General features: G+C 37.9%; 1 protein-coding gene across 4 annotated transcripts in view; it reads left to right on the forward strand.

Moving 5' to 3' along the window:
- bin1b (bridging integrator 1b) overlaps positions 1-16,276 on the forward strand; it is a 30,853-nt gene that overhangs the window by 9,472 nt on the left and 5,105 nt on the right. Inside the window, exons 2-13 of one of the 4 annotated variants that reach the window (XM_041781656.1) lie at positions 5,071-5,151; positions 6,627-6,681; positions 6,831-6,925; positions 7,366-7,461; positions 7,541-7,648; positions 9,761-9,853; positions 10,090-10,175; positions 10,251-10,326; positions 10,402-10,457; positions 10,543-10,587; positions 11,932-11,974; positions 12,417-12,557. In XM_041781656.1, coding sequence (XP_041637590.1) covers positions 5,071-5,151; positions 6,627-6,681; positions 6,831-6,925; positions 7,366-7,461; positions 7,541-7,648; positions 9,761-9,853; positions 10,090-10,175; positions 10,251-10,326; positions 10,402-10,457; positions 10,543-10,587; positions 11,932-11,974; positions 12,417-12,557 — 975 coding nt within the window. The remainder of the gene's footprint in view (positions 1-5,070; positions 5,152-6,626; positions 6,682-6,830; positions 6,926-7,365; positions 7,462-7,540; positions 7,649-9,760; positions 9,854-10,089; positions 10,176-10,250; positions 10,327-10,401; positions 10,458-10,542; positions 10,588-11,931; positions 11,975-12,416; positions 12,558-16,276) is intronic. The other 3 variants (XM_041781657.1, XM_041781658.1, XM_041781659.1) reach the window with 3 other exon arrangements.

Below are 16,276 nucleotides of genomic sequence, written 5' to 3' on the forward strand. Positions count from 1 at the left end.
TAATGTCACCTGCTCATGAACTGGTCAGCTGTGCTGCAGAGCATGCTGGGAAAATTCCCCTTCAGTGGAATCCGGATGAGTGTGGTGACTAAGGAGGGGTGAGGAGGGGGAGGCCTTTAAGGAGCAGCAGGAGACCCGATGTGCTGCTGGGAGTCAAAGAGGCAGGACCCCATGACTCTGACCTCCCCCCTCCAGGCATCCAAAGACCTCCACCTCGACCTCCAGCACCCGAAATACCCCCCGGCACATCCTCTCTCCGCCCCCTGAAAACCTCGAGACACTCTCTGATATAATGAGAGTTGAAAGTCCTGCTAATGTTCCTTAAAATATTTTATTTCTCCAGTATGGACTTGCCCGAACTCCAACATCCAGCTTCCAGGTTAAATGCAACACAGCAGAAGTCCCCAAACATTTTGGGATTTTATAGAACATCTGTGCATACTTCTGATTTTTTCATGGCACCAGTTTCGAACCAGTACACCCAAGAAGTCTTCTGAGAGGAATTGAGGACAGTGGAGCAACGGCGTGGCGTGCAAATCAACACAGACAGACATGCTGCCAATTATACCACCCGTACAAATGTCACCCCATGGTCCAGTTGGCTCTAAATTCTGAGTCAACACCTAGCCTCTGCATCAGACCAATGGGAACGCCTTGCTGTCGTTTAGAATGATGCTGAGCAGTTGCATCGATTAGACGTCACATCCATGTTGCATACCTGTTCTTGTGTTCCACTATGAGGAACCATACCATGCCAAACTCCACTTTTTCCAACTGTGCAAGGGCCAAAAGCTCTAGTCTCACATGAGTCAGAAAAACCCATCTTTGGGGAGGTCAAACATGCTCGGGCATGGTACGGATTACCAAGTGTGATGCACCCCAATACTATCTCTCTGTCTGCACTTTAGATCAATAGTGTTTTATTTACCTAAAGTGCAAAGGTGTATAAATAAAACACAGTTCTTTTGAGAAATTAGTTTGCTGATGAGGTATGTGAATGAATAAATACTCAAACATTTTCTTACCATTAATTTCCAGCCAACTTCAAGGTTTATTTACTTGCTACATTTTTTTTTACATTGGGAAGCTTTTAGGTACTCAACATTGTCATCAACCGTCTGAGACTGATGTTGCTGAATATAACAAGAAGTGACACGGGGTAGAAAAAGTGAAACAACTGTCGAACCATTAATTTTAGCCTCTTCAATTCGCGCCCCCTTGAAGCGTGCTGATTTGCCATTCTAATGACGCTATCCACGCCTCTGTGGCCCTTATGGAAGCTTTTTTAGTGAGCCTGGAACTTGGGTGACTTTCGGTGGTATATAAAGATTAAACCCAAATCGGTAAATCTGATATTGCGCTACTTTTTGTTCATTTTCAAATCCATTTTTGATTATTTCTGCTGATAGCAGCTAATGCTAACTACCATATTGTTTTTCCTGAATGCTTTGTGACAGGCCTGGGCCACCCTAAAATCTATGAATTTTAGTTGTTTGTCTTTTGCCTTTATAGTCCCATATTTTCTTTTTAATTTAAGTGACATTACTGCAGCACAGATATTCTTAAAGCCCTGGCTGTCCTGAAAAGAAGGATGTTTGGAGCTTGACTGTACACCACAGGGTTGATGTTTTACAAGCTTTTTAAGACAATAAGTCCAGGAGAGACAAAACAGTTTAAAGGAGGATTAAAGCAATTTATACCTTGATGTTTTAAATTCAGTTAAAGCTAAAGTGTACAGAAGTCAACAGAGCAGCAGTATGTGAAAAATATTAAAAAGACAGCAGATCTCTGTGTAAATAAGTCTCCATGGGCCGTAACATGAATCCCAACTTATTAAACCTCGAAGTGGCTGTGCTTGGCCTGCACACCTGTCCCCCCCCTCCCTCCCAGGACTCCCAGCATGCCACTCTGCAGTGGGCCGGGCTTATCTATCTATAACTCTTGTGGGCCGTCTCCTCATCGCTCTTAATACCCACAAACCTCCAGTGTGTGTAACGGGGTATTTTTGGGGGGTGAAATGGAACACCGACGGCGGGGGAAGAAGACAGTGAGCGCTCACACTGTCAGTTATGTACTACAGTATTTCCTGATCTGACTTTACAGTAAAACAGCTAAAGTGACGTTTTCTTCCCCTATATTAGCAAAGTCATGAATGTGGCATGGTAATGTGATCTTTGCAGACTTTTCGAGAATCCCCTGAATGCATCATGAGACATTTGAGTGCGGCACAATGAGCCTCAGACAGTGAGGGCTGTAAAGGATACACCAGGTGTGTCGTCCAGAAATAGAAGAGGATTTTAATAGAAACAAACACTTCAAGCCTGCAGTCATCTGCATGAACCACAGAAATAATAGGATGATAATTAATATTCCATTCATCTTTGTAGCTTTATAGAAATGAAGATCATGTTTTCTTAAAATAAAACCAGCTGGTTTTACTGCTTTTATTATGTAGACACTGTTACCCACAGAGTGATGCTGTATAAGTGGAACAAACATGCCGCTCTGCCTGATGTTTAAACTGTATTCATCAGGAGTACGCTTCATAAAGATGCTCAGATAACACCACCAGCCTCTTGAAATGTTTCCACCAGGGCTGATAAAAGATAAAAAATCTTAATCGGGATTAATCTCTGATTTTCTGTAGTTAGTGGTAATCAATCCCATCCTGCTTATCCCATTATAAAATCCCCCAGTTGTGCATTTAAAACCACAAACCTGCTTTTATAGGTATATAAATACCCCAACCACAAAAAAGGAATTTGTTCTGGATTGCAGGGGAAATAAGAAGATGAACTTTTGATATTACAATGTGCAGATGACTCCTTGCCTTTCCACTGAGCTGTCTGTGAGTTTTTAAAGTGAAATGAGACTTTAAGAAGCAGTGATGGGGAGAGAAAAAGTCGAAATTATGAGGTGCAAGTCAGAATTATGAGATAAGAATTTTAAATTATGAGATAAAAGGTCGAAATAATGAGATAAAAGTTGTAATTATGAGATAAATTTCAACCTGATGAGATACAAATTCAAAATTATGAGATAAAAAGCTGAAATTAAGATGAAAAGTCATAATTTTGAGATAAAAATAAAAAATTATAAAATTAAAAGTTGAAATTGAGATAAAAATAAAAAATTATGAAATAAATAGTTGAAATTGAGATAAAAGTAAAAATTCTGAGGTAAAAAGTCAATACTGAGATAAAATTTTAAAATGATGACATAAAAGTGGAAATTATGAGATTAAAGTTGAAATTAAGATAAAAAAAAGTCATAATACTGAGATCAAAGTTAAATTTTCAAGATAAAAATTCGAAATTATGGGATGAAAATTCAAATTAATGTGAAAAGTCAAAATTCTTGGACAAAAAGTTGAAATTCTAAAATAAAAAGTCAAACTTTTTAGTTAAAAATTCGAAATTACAAGATAAAAGTTGCAATTGAGATGAAAAGTCGAAATTCTAAGATAAGTCTAAATTCTGAGAAGAAAAATAAATTATGAGATAAAATTTGAAATTAAGATAAAAAGTCATTATAATGAGATTTATTGTGAGATAAAACGTTGAAATTGAGTTGAAAAGTAGAAATTCTAAAATAAACAGTAAAAATTCTGAAATAAAAAGTCAAAATTTTGAGATAAAAAGTCATTATACTGGTATAAAAAGTCATAATTTTTAAGGTAAGAATTCAAAATCATGCGATAAAAGTTGAAATCGACATATAAAGTCAATATGAGCCAAAAAATTCAAAAATTTGAGATAAAAAAATCATATTTGGGAGATTAAAATTCATAAAAGTAAAACAGAATGTCAAAATTCTGTGTTAAAAGGTCAAATCTTTGACATAAAAATTTGAAATTATGGGATAAAAAGTTTCAATTGAGATGAAAAGTCATTATGAGATAAAACGCTATAATTATGAGATGAAAAAAATTGTAAGATGAAAAGTCAAAATTCTGAAACAAAAAGACGTAATTCTGAGATAAAAAGTCAAAATCATGAGGAAAAAAGTTGAAATTATTATTCTAAAATTATAATTATAGACAAACTGTTTTTAGTTTTTGGCATTTTGCAGAGGTTAATTCTATTAAAGGATAATAATTTGAGCTTTCTTTCCAGGACTGAAATTCAAACCTGTATCCAGAGTCTAAGACTGTAGTCTATGAGTGCTGGCTCTGCTAAATGACCTAACCTTCTGCTAAACTGACTAGAGGTTCAAACTTCTGTCCCGTGTCAGTAACGACCAGGGTCAAAGGTGTCCATCCATTTGGACGTCCTCGTTTATGCAATATCTCGAGAACACTTTGGATAAATGTCCACTCTGAACCTAGGATGAACTGATTTTGAAGGTCAAAGGTCAAGGTCATTGAGTTAAAAGTTCGTTTCTTTCTTGTGAATGTGGTATCTCGAGAATTTCTCTCCATCTGTCAGTCAGTATCTCATGAACATCCTGGATATTACCCTCTCTATCTTCGGCCCCCTGAAAGCTGGAGAACTTTGATACTGAACGATCAGTTTGACCTGCCCCTATTTCCCATCAGAGTTATATCAGGCTCTGGCACGCTGTGGTTCATAAACAGGGCTGTGGTGACTGCTCGTCATTCTCGGTCAGCGTGTTTGTGCGAGTGCTGCAGCTTTGGGGAAGTCCCGTCGTGGCGTTGCTCGTGGTTTGTGTATCTGTCACAGGATTACGGCGGCAGGTGGTGCTGATGGTGTCGGACCTATCAGCAGATCAGATTAGCTGTGACCTTGTCCACCTAACAACAAAACAAACGTCTCCTTTACCCAGAAACACCTCAGAAACAGCCCACCAAAGAAAAAGACTCAGATATCTAAAGTTTTTGAGTCTGAATTTAAAAGGATGAAAGAGAGATCAGATTTAGTCGCTTTTATTCTACATGTTATGCAACAGTCAAAATGTCTCAGTATATCCAAAACTAGGTGAAAACAGACTGAAACCATGCTTCCACTGATAGATCTGAAGAAAGCACCATGCATGAATACACAGACAGATCATTATGATGATTAATTGACTGATTGATTGATTAATCTGCACCTGTCGTCTCCTCTGCAGGTGCTGCAGAAGCTCGGGAAGGCCGATGAGACACGGGACACCGTGTTCGAGGAGATGGTTGGAAACTTCAACAAGCAGACGGTCAGGAACCTTTTTTACACCTTCACCCTTAAGTCTTCATGATTTTAGTCCTGAATAGAAAAGAAAAGTGAAAATAAATTCTGTGTTGCCAGATGATTTCAGAGAAATCACACATTTATTACATTCTGTGACTCTAATAACTTAAAACACTGAACAGAAATTCATCACTGAAGTTCCTGTTGGAGATGCTGTTCTCTTTGTACGGTGGCCCTGAAGGCAACTAGTAAAATATGTCCATGTTTGAAAAAACATTTCATGAGAAAAAAAATTGAAAGAATGCAAAAATTACCATTGCAAAAAACATTTTTTATTCAACATCAAAACATTTAACTGACTAAAACATGTTTTAGCTCTCTGTGAAGAAAACTTTGCATTGTGCAAAATGATTTGACATTTAACGAAAACATTTAACTGTCTGCAAAAAAATATTTTGTCTGGTGTAAAAATATTATAAACCTGCAAGAAATGAAAAAAAGATTGTTTTTCTGGTGAAATTATGTTTTTTTTTTTTAGTTCTTTTGTTAATAGTTTTATGATAAGGTGTTTGCATTGCATACAATTTTTTTGCAGGTGAAACATATTTTTTTATTACATTTATCTTTTTTAAAGTTTTATGAAGAGGTATTTGCATTGCATTATGTATTTTTTGCAGCTGGAATATATATTATTTATTTATTTACGTACTTATTTCATTGTTTTATGATAAGATATTTGCATTGCATAAAACATTTTTTGCAGGTGAAATATTTTTTTTAAATACATTTGTTTATTTTATAGTTTTATGATAAGGTATTTGCGTCGCATTATATATTTTTTGCAGCAGGAATATTTTTTTTTTTACTTTTTTACTAATTATATAGTTTTATGATCAGATACTTGCATTGCTTAAAATATTTTCTGCAAGTGTAACATATTTTTTTTAAACTATATTTATTTATTTATTTTATAGTTTTATGATAAGGTATTTGCATCGCACTGTATATTTTTGCAGCTGGAATGTATTTTATTTATTAATAGGTATTTGCATTGCATAAAAGATTTTTCTGCAGTTGAAACATATTTTTTTATTTTATTTGTATTTATTTACTATTTATCTATTGATTTATTTTATAGTTTTATGCTGAAGTATTTGCATTGCATACATTTTTTTTTGCAGTTGAAACATTTTTATTATTTTATTTATATTCATTTTTTATTAATCTATTTTTTATTTTATAATTTTATGCTAAAGTCTTTGCATTGCATTTTTTTATTCAGAGAAATTTTTTTTGGGTTTCTGATGAAAGTCATTTTTTAAAGTTTGCTCTAAATATGTTTTACAGATGTCCTTTAGGACCACCGTAGTTCTGGGGTGAAGTCACAGCTGCCTTCCTTCTCAGGACCTGATCTTATTGGATCTTGTTTTTCTGTCTTTCTGTCCCTCCCGTTTCTTCATACGTTGATTTTCTGAGAATGTTTTGTGTTTTCTTTCTCAGAATGAAGGCACCAAACTGCAGAAAGACCTGAAAGCGTACCTGGCAGCAGTGAAAAGTGAGTTTTCCCACATTTGAAATCTAAATTACAGCAGAATCTGCAGCCGCTTTAAGTGTTTTTGATACTTTTATTGTTTCGACTGCATCACACAGAGGAGCAAGCACCTGTGCATTTTTCTTAAGTTATCTCATGTTTGTGTGTTGCAGCGATGCACGACGCATCTCGGCGGCTGCAGGACTGCCTGGCCGAGATGTACGAGCCGGAATGGTTTGGTAAAGAGGAGATGGACTCGCTGGCAGAGGTGAGTCCAGGAAAAATGCTCATTGATGTGGAAAATGATGAAAACACTTTGAGGATGTTTTCTTTTTCTTCCGCTTCCACCAGCATCAGAGTCTCTTTAGCCAGAACTAACAAAAATTTCTCCTTCTCCACCTGCTAACTCTTTATTTTTCCTAACTGCATGCGTGTCTCACTCGGTCCTGAAGGAAATGATAGAGAAGGAAATGGACAATATCTTAGAGGTAAAACTCAGAATCTAGTGATCACTAGAGAGCAGAATCAAAGTTAGCTAGCATGTAGATGGAGAGAAACTCCCAGTGGTTTGTCTGCATGTCCTATGGTCAGAGACTGTTTTCTATGAGGTGCTCTCTCTCTCTCTCTCTGTCTATTATATGTATAAATTGTAGTTTTGATGTCTCAGGTTTAAAAATTCTGAGTTGATCTTGAACTTTTATCCTTCAGGACACAGACACGCTGTGGTTGGACTACCACCAGAGCCTCACTGAAAAATCTATGGCCACCCTGGACACATACCTGACCCAGTTTCCTGACATCAAGGTGTGTTTCTGCTCCTTTCACATGCAGAAGATCGAAGATCAAACAGAAACTAAAATGTTGTTTCTTTTTTGTGCTGCAGGCTCGTATAGCGAAGCGTGACAGGAAGATGGTGGACTTCGACAGCGCCCGGCATCACTTCGCCTCCTTACAGAAAGGAAAGAAGAAGGATGAGGCCAAGATCGCCAAGGTACGCCACCTGTGTGGGTCTTTGTGTGTGTGCATGTGTGCTCAGTTTTTAATAAAGGAGTGATTTACTGCTAATGCAAACACTGAAGGAGGAAGTGACCCTTTGTCAAACCTTTTGAGACTCGTTACAGTACTTTTTTAGACCAGGTTCTGGACTGGTCTAGCACCAGTATGCACCATCACCCTCATAACCACAAATTTTCTTCAAATTTCCAGAACAAACTGATGTTTTCAATAAAAATGGATCAGTTTAGCTTTAAGATGAACCACAAGATTTGACAGAACAAAGAGGTGGAGATACGTCCTTCAAAATAAAAGCACATCATAGACGTTTTACCATGTTTTATTCCAGAAACACATCTGCAACCCACTGAAAAGGGCCATTTTTTTCTCACTGTCAGAGGGCCACATTTCATCATAAACTACAGGATATTTTTAACTCTGAGTATATTTTACACCCATAACTACCATTTTTCTGCATCTGATGATGCATATAAAGCAGCTTTACAGCGTTTATATAACAACTTGCATTTAAATCTCTTGCAAAGCAGCTAATGTGTACAAATAATTAAAGATAATAATAGACATGTTTCTATTTTTCATGCTTTCATGGCAGATATTTTCATATTTTCTTATTTATTTCAGTTTCTTGATATTTAAAACTGACATGCATGCCACATTTAGTGAGGAGGAGGAGGGCCTTATGTGGCCCAGAGTTGCCCACCACTTCCTATTGCTGGGTCCCATCCAGTTTGAAATACTGGTGAATCAGCTGGAGGCTCGGGGGCTACGTCTGGCCCCTGATGGCTTCCCATTCGGCCCCCAGAGGATTGAAAAGAAGGCAAAAATTTGTTGTTATACTAATATTTAGCTTTTTTTCTTCTTGATTAAAGGTGCAGTTTTTCACATCAATTTTCCACATATGACTCTTTAAAAGGGACATTTCCCCCCACGAGAATCTTCACAGATCTGTTTCCTGCATGTGATTATGCCCGATCATAACACACCATGTTTGCATCAAACTCAACTCTAGAAATATGAAGCTAAAATATCTCAATCGCCCCCTTGTGGCTGGATGTAGTATAGGTGATAAGGTCTGATCCCACTGTTAAAGGCGGTAGGTTCCATTAATTTTAGAAGGATTAGTGTTTTTTACAAGGATATGTTAATTAGATGAAAATATTGATTTTATTTCTGTTAATTTCAATGTCCAGACCCCAAAGCGCCAGTTAAAAAAAAGCAAGCACTTGTGAAAATGAAGTTGCAGAATTCAGATATCACAGATGTCTGATGCAACATAAGCGCTTGTGAACGTTATCTGTCTTGCAAAAACAGTCCTGTGCATACATTTTTAGGCATGTAGGGAGACATATGTGTCATAACCCAGGCTGGAGAGGGGATGGAGGGTGGCTAAAGTCAAGCTTGACACATGTCGACACCTGTGCGTCACTCAGACCATCACAGTCCAGCTTAACAGCATTGCCTTTTCACCCTCCAGCGGTTTCTGGGCCTTGTAGATATCTTCAGCCCAACCAGGGGCTTGTGGCAACCCTATGCCTGGACGGTATCCAAGGCCGTGCTTACTCCCCATAACCCCCCACTTACTCCACCCTAAAGGGACAGCTTATTTTCCCATGCCCCTGGTAAAATGCAAGGACATCCAGATCATGGCCTGGGTTGTGCTGATCCTCCTTTCCGCCAGATGGTGCACTCAGGTGGGCGTACTCGCCATTATGGGCCTTATTTAAGCCTCAAGCATTGCCTAATTCTATGTGAGAACAGTCAGGTTGCAGGGAAAATAAAGAGCATAAAAGTGAGACATGTGGTCATCCTGGTTTAGCATTAAAGTCATCTTGTTGCTATAAGAAGGGGCTCTCTGGTTGGTGGGTCAGTGGGCCAATCAGAGTGCAAGCAAAGGGTCAGTTCTAATCTTCTGCATGGACAAATCAAAGCGCTGTATAATTGAAATGTTGTACCTGATTAACCTCTATGTTTGTTAAAAGTGACTAAATACTAATGTACATGTTTGCGTTTGTCTCGAATTGTTCTTGTTTGCTTCTCCTCTCTCTCTCCTTCATCGTCTTCCTCTCTGCTGCATGCTGTGTGCGGTTAGCCAGCAGCTCTGTTGGAGATGGCGGCTCCCAGCTGGGCTCAGGGTTTGATATCAGCCCACCAGGTGGCTCAGACTAACCTCTCCTACAACCAGGTGAAACTCTGGTTCATCACTGACTCCCCCCTCCTCCCCCCCAAACTGTGATCTGATCCACAATCCAAACCTTTTTGAATTTATGTGACAGAATCACCCTTTAGTTGATCTGTTTTATCTGCGTCTGTAGTTATTAAACCCTGTCTGTGTTTGACTGCATGTTTGAGTGCTCTAAAAACCTGAAATTAAAGAGTTTGATTAAAAAATGCTGATATGTTATAAATGTTTGTGTGCAGGCGGAGGAGGAGCTGGGCCGGGCTCAGAGGATTTTCGAGGAGCTGAACGTTGAGTTACAAGACGAGCTTCCGTCGCTGTTCGATAAGTACGATTTTTTTGTTAATTCTGTAAAACCTTTAATGTCTCTGTCCCAATATTTATGAAACCTCTGTCTGTGCAGTCGTGTTGGCGTCTATGTTAACACATTCCAGAGTCTGGCAAATCATCAGGAGAAGTTCCACAGAGAGATGGGAAAGGTGAGGTAAATGGACGATTATCAGTGGAGGTATTGATAGATCGGAGATGTTGATCGGCTCCGTTTGTCTCCTCAGCTCAGCCAAAACCTGAACGACATCATGACCAAACTGGAAGAGCAGCGACAGCTCAAGTAAGTGAAAATTTTTCATGTAAATAGTTCAGATTTTTACCAGAGTATGTAGAATAAATGTCCCTCACGATGCCCCCTACTGCAGAAAGGACGGTACTGCAGCAGCAAAGACAGGAGATGGTGCCAAGAGGTAAAAACCTGCTGCACACCGGCTCTGCATGAAATGTTTTGTTTGATTTTTAATCTATTAAATCTGCCTGTTGTTTGTTTTTAAAAAGGGAGTTAAAACTGGAACTTTATTAGAGCTTTAACCCCATAAATCCAGCCTGAGCACGCTAACTCCGAACTCGCCCTGGCCCATTAGCTCTATTTACAGGCCTGATTTAAACCTGACATGTTTTAATAATGATAATTAAAGTTTTTAACTACATTTGATAATCATTATTTGGGCCATAGAGGACGTTTTTTTTACTTTCCAACTAGCAGATAACTATCCTGCCTCTTTTTTAACTTTGGCTGGCCCTGATTGGTTGCTATCACCATTGTAGAAGAAATTGGAGCATCGTGATTGGCCGACAGGGTAACAGAAAATTGTTGTCTTTTACTTCCAGTGTCAAAACGGAGGACTTCTAGCAAGACTGCTAAGTTTTATTTTGCAAAACACTGAATAAATTGGTCTATAATCATGGATTTGGAGATGTGTATTTGTAGTATGAAAGCTATGAATAAACACCACGCTTTGCACCTGGATTAAAAATGTTCTGGAAGAGATATACAAACCAAAATCGGTCTGTAGATTGGGAAAAAGGTAAGCTTCCGATCACAACTTATTCCATAGAGATCCGTCAAACGGTTCCTGAGATATTGTAAACAATGCATGCGCTGCTGCTTGGGATCGCCAGCGATCCTGTTGGGCTCAGCAAGTTTTAACAGACTGCAGTCTGCAGTGTTGTTCACACACTTCAGTGGAGTTGCATTCAAACAGGTGGCCAGTTGAGGTTTTGATAGACCCGATGACCATGTGCTTTCAAAGCAGGCTGGCAGCACCACCTTTTAACAGCTTTTCCCCCTTCTATGTATTTTGCACATGTCAGCTTTAATTGCCGCTTCATTTTTCTCTTTAGGAAACAAAAATATTAACTTAAATGTTATTTTAAAGTCCAGTTCCTTCATTGCCTGGCTACGTGAGAGTTGGTTTTAAGTGGGGGAGGGGAAATAAATCCTTTTTGCTTCACTAATTCTTCTCACTTCTGTGCCCATGTTTGTTTTAACCTGGCAATCATACTCTGCATCTGCTCTGGTTTCATGGCTGTTTCACATTTGGACTAGAGAACATTTGTTTGAAGCTGTTTGTCGCCCTCATGTGGACAAAGCAGATAACTGCATGTGTGACTGTTTATAGAGTTTTCTTCTTTTCTCACCCTTCTTTACATCTGCTGTCTCTCTAACTGTATGAAATTGTTTTATATGTTTTTATCCCTGTTTTAAAACTCATGTCCACCCATTTCTAATCACCCCTTTATCTTTCTCTCAGTGAGGAAGCCAACCACAGCGAATCAGCCAGCTCAGCACCAAAGGTAAAAACAACCAGAGACAAAGAGACCATGCCCACGTGACTGTATAAAGAGTTTTATTTTACCTTCATCTGGTTCACTTTTCCAGCTTTTATTCTGATAACAGCAGAAGTCTCTCACAACCACTCATACAAAAATGAATGCAAAAAAGTTGCATTTACAGAGGTTTCTGCACACTTCTGTGCAAAGTAGTAAACAAGTGAAAATGATTGCAAGTGAGATCAGCCATGCTGCTGCAAACAGCACCCAGAAGAAGATGCTTTCTAAAGTAATGATGTTGCTGTATCCATCATAATTCACTGTAAAACAGCTGATCAGAGCTTCTGAGTCTTCTAGCACTGAAACAAATAACAGAAAAATGCATCATTTTGTGTGGACTAATCTTTTCCTGCATGCATGCACGCTTGTTTTTGTGCCCTGATATCTAACCCTGCTGCTGGTTCAGAGGCCTGGCCCTCCTCCCAGTCGGCCCCCACCCAGACTCACGCCATCCCCGGACCAGAGAGGGCAGCATGGCGGCCTGTTGGAGGACGAGGGCTCAGCGCCCGACACTAACACAGATTACACATCCACAACAACACAGCAGGTCAGACCAGAGAGTATTTACTATGAATGTAATGGCCACTATATTAGCACATAGAAACAGTTTCTTTAGAGCAGGTCAAATAAAGGCTTGGTAATTTATTTTGATTTATTTTGAATGAGACGTAAAGGTTACCCAGAATCCTTTACATCTATATAGCATGTCGATTAACACAGTAAGACATCTGACCTAATGCTGAGTAAAATGATTGTTTACTCTATGACAGCTGGTAAAAATCAAATGATATTACAACCTTTATTATATCACAGCAATAAAAATAGAAGTTCAAGACTCCTGGTACACAATGACATTTGGACTAAGGAACTGGCAAGCAGCAATGGAGATCTCCTCGCCTGTTCTACTGATTATTGCTAATATATAGATGCAGTTTAGACAGTGTTAACCCTTAAGAGTTCCTTTGATATCCCTAAGGACAAAAAATGTCTGCCTTCAAAAAACTGCTGTAAAAATGATATTTATTAACATTTTCTCCATTTTAAATGAGTCAGTCTTTCAAAACTGCTTCAGCCTGAAATAAACATATCAAATATTGATAATATTTCTTAGGTTTTTAACCCTTTAAAATCCAGTATTTTCAAGCAACTTCACAGTTTTTTTTATTGAAACAAGAAATAAACAAAAAATTTCCATTAAATACATTTTAAGGAGTGTTTAATCATTATTGTTAATTATTGTTATTGTTATCAGGCCCTGAAATGGCTCAGTGATTGGCTGCATCAATTATTTTGATGCCTATTTTTTGTTGTTGTTTTTTTTTTGTTGTTGTTTTGTTTTGTTTTGTTTTGTTTTTTTGGAGTGTCAGATTAAAAAATAAATAAATTACACTTATGGTCCTACGGACAAAAAATGTCCACCTCCTAAAATCAGCTGTGAAAATGTAACATATATATTTTTCCACTTTGAATGAGTCAGTCTTTTAAAACTGCCTGAGCCTCAAATAAACATATCTAATATTAAATGTATTGTTGGGATTTTAACCCTTTAAAGGCCAGTATGATTACACTACTACACTATTTTTAATAGAACAAAATCACAAAAACTCAAATTAGATATACACCCACCATTATCAAACATCAGTACTGACACACATTTATCATTTCTTGCAGAAATCAGTAAAGTGTGAAATTTTGCGGCACGCTTTGAATGGGTAAAAGTAGCGCCCTCTGGTGGACAAATATGAAAGTTAAAATTGAAAGCTAGTAGTCCAAAATGAAATAAAGGAATGCATTAGTTTATGTTAAAATAAATATGGGAGCAAAAATGGCATTTTCAATGGTTTTCAATGGGAGATTTTTTGTCCTTAGGAGGAAATGTGTCGGTTTTTGTGTAGCTCAGTCGTGTTTGGCTTATTTAAGGAACTGATACGGCAATTCTAAAAATGTCAGCTATATTCATTCAACACAGCCAAAACGGCTTGAAAAAAAAAAAACAAATGGCACAAAATATCCCTCGGATCTCTTAAGGGTTAGGGAGTTTTCCTGCAGCTTTTGATGATTAAAAATAAAAAAGCCCAATATTGGTTGTCGAGGACTTCTTTTTTGTTGCCCTGATATCAAACAAGTTTGGATATAGTTTGACTTTCACCAGGATCATGTAAAAGTTTGTAGTTCTGGTATTATGATAACCATTCATTATAGAGAAAAGTCAATTTTTGGTGCATTTTACCAGGCTTAATTAGAATTATTTAAAGGTATTGTATGTTTTATCACCCTCAGCATGTATAATTATGTCAAAGTAAAACAGAGGAGGATCAAGAGCAAAACGTCTTCATAATTTCTCTCAGAAATATCCAAAATAGCTCATATGATCACATCAGCATCTGTCTTAGTAGAGTTCTTAAATTCATGGTGTACCTTTCTTTATAATGCTATTTATTCATGCAAACTTTATCTTATTTTGTCAACATTTAGAGCAGGTGTTTGCAAGTTAAAAACCTGAGTATGCATTAAATCTCCCAGAAGTGAACCCCTCCTAACCTGAGTGTATGAATGCATGTGTGTATGTTTATGAATATGTGTGCGTGTAATGCAGAGTGAGCCCTGGTTGGGGGTGAGCTTGCTGGATTGGGATGTGGAGGTTTTACAGCCCGTCACATGTCCAGCTCCTGAGGTGGGTGGTGGGTTTGAACAGCTCTGTTTACATGCAAAAATCTCAAACTAGTTATTTGATCAAAGTTTATTAGATATTTAACATATTTGATTCCAGACCAAATTAGATGACTTCTTACTGAAAAAAGGCTTAAAGTGTCCCGATCTTGAATTTCTATATTCAACAAAGAAGGCACAATGCTATGCCAGAAAACAACACATAGTTTGTGTTCTAAAGAGGTGGTTACTCTTCTAGATTTTTGAAATGAAACCTTCACCTTTAGAGTAGTTTTACATCTCATATGTTAAGAATTTAGACTCTGACATGCATGTAAACACGTTCTTTAATGAAAAGAGTTTGAATGACTGAGTGTTTGTGAGTGTGTTCTGTACTGAAACAACCCTCTTGTTTTTTCCTATAAAACCCCCCAGCATGCCTCTTTTCATGCTTGCCCATTCAGCCTCACTTTGCATGTGTTTAAGTCTTTATTAATAGCATGTGTGTCCATAATCTTTATTCATGTTTTTAGTCTTAGCTGCTCATTCAGATGAAAAATACAAGTCTTAATCATTTTGAGTAATTTTAGACATATACTAGATACTTAATGACTATATTTTGGGGCCCCACTTGCGGCAGTAGGGGAGAACAGGGTTGGTTGTCACACTTTTTATTCTTATGCAAATTTGTCATCATTAAAACATCCATCAATAATCATTCCTAAATTAAATTGAAGCTTAAGGTGTTGGCTTGAAATGTGTTACCCTCTCATTTTCCAACTTATTGAAACAAAGAGGAAATTAACGATCAAAAACACTGACACACTGTGACAACCAACCCCATCACAGGAATGGTTGTCACACATTATGGGGTTGTTTGTCAGAATGTTGTTTTAATGGGAAAAATCTTAAAAAGAAGGCATATTTAAATTTGAATCTTTAATTGCATTGACAGGTTGAGCAAGAACAAAAACAACAAAAAATGAGCAAGTAACATGAACAGGGACATCTTTAGGCCAGCTGATAGAACAAAAAAAATAGGCCTAACAATAACAGCCTACTCAGCTAGGCCACATGCATTCACTACCTGTGTTACAGTGATGGCAAATGTAGGATCTATGCACTCCAACTAAGCAGAGCTTGGTTGCACATCCAACACTTCTCCCATGCCTCCCTTGAATGGCTGTGACAACCAACCCATAAGAAAATGTGACAAACAACCCCTGCTGGAATTTCTTGCTAGCATCAAGGCTAACAGCTGTCTAAGAACAAGTTAGCTAGCTAACAACAGTTTCAGCTATAGCTTTCCTGTCACACTTTTTAAGTGCAGCAGTCGTTTTATTATAAACCCATTTTGTAAAAGCCAGAGGAAAAATACGGAAGAGCTGAAATTTTACAATTTTACATGTAAAACACAAAAAGTCCTCTCACCTCGTGTTCAGGTGTCCTACCCCAGAGAAGACTATGTAGGTGAGCTTTGGTCCCAGTTCTGGAAATTTCCTTACCAAAATTTGGGGAACAGCACCAGCTGGTGGCGAAATATAATAAGTGTGACAACCAACCCACGTGACAACAACCCTGTTCTTCCCTAAGTAGCTCTTTTGGGTGAGTTTTCTG

Source organism: Cheilinus undulatus, linkage group 24 (genome assembly GCF_018320785.1).
Source record: "Cheilinus undulatus linkage group 24, ASM1832078v1, whole genome shotgun sequence".
NCBI classification, from domain to species: Eukaryota; Metazoa; Chordata; class Actinopteri; order Labriformes; family Labridae; genus Cheilinus; species Cheilinus undulatus.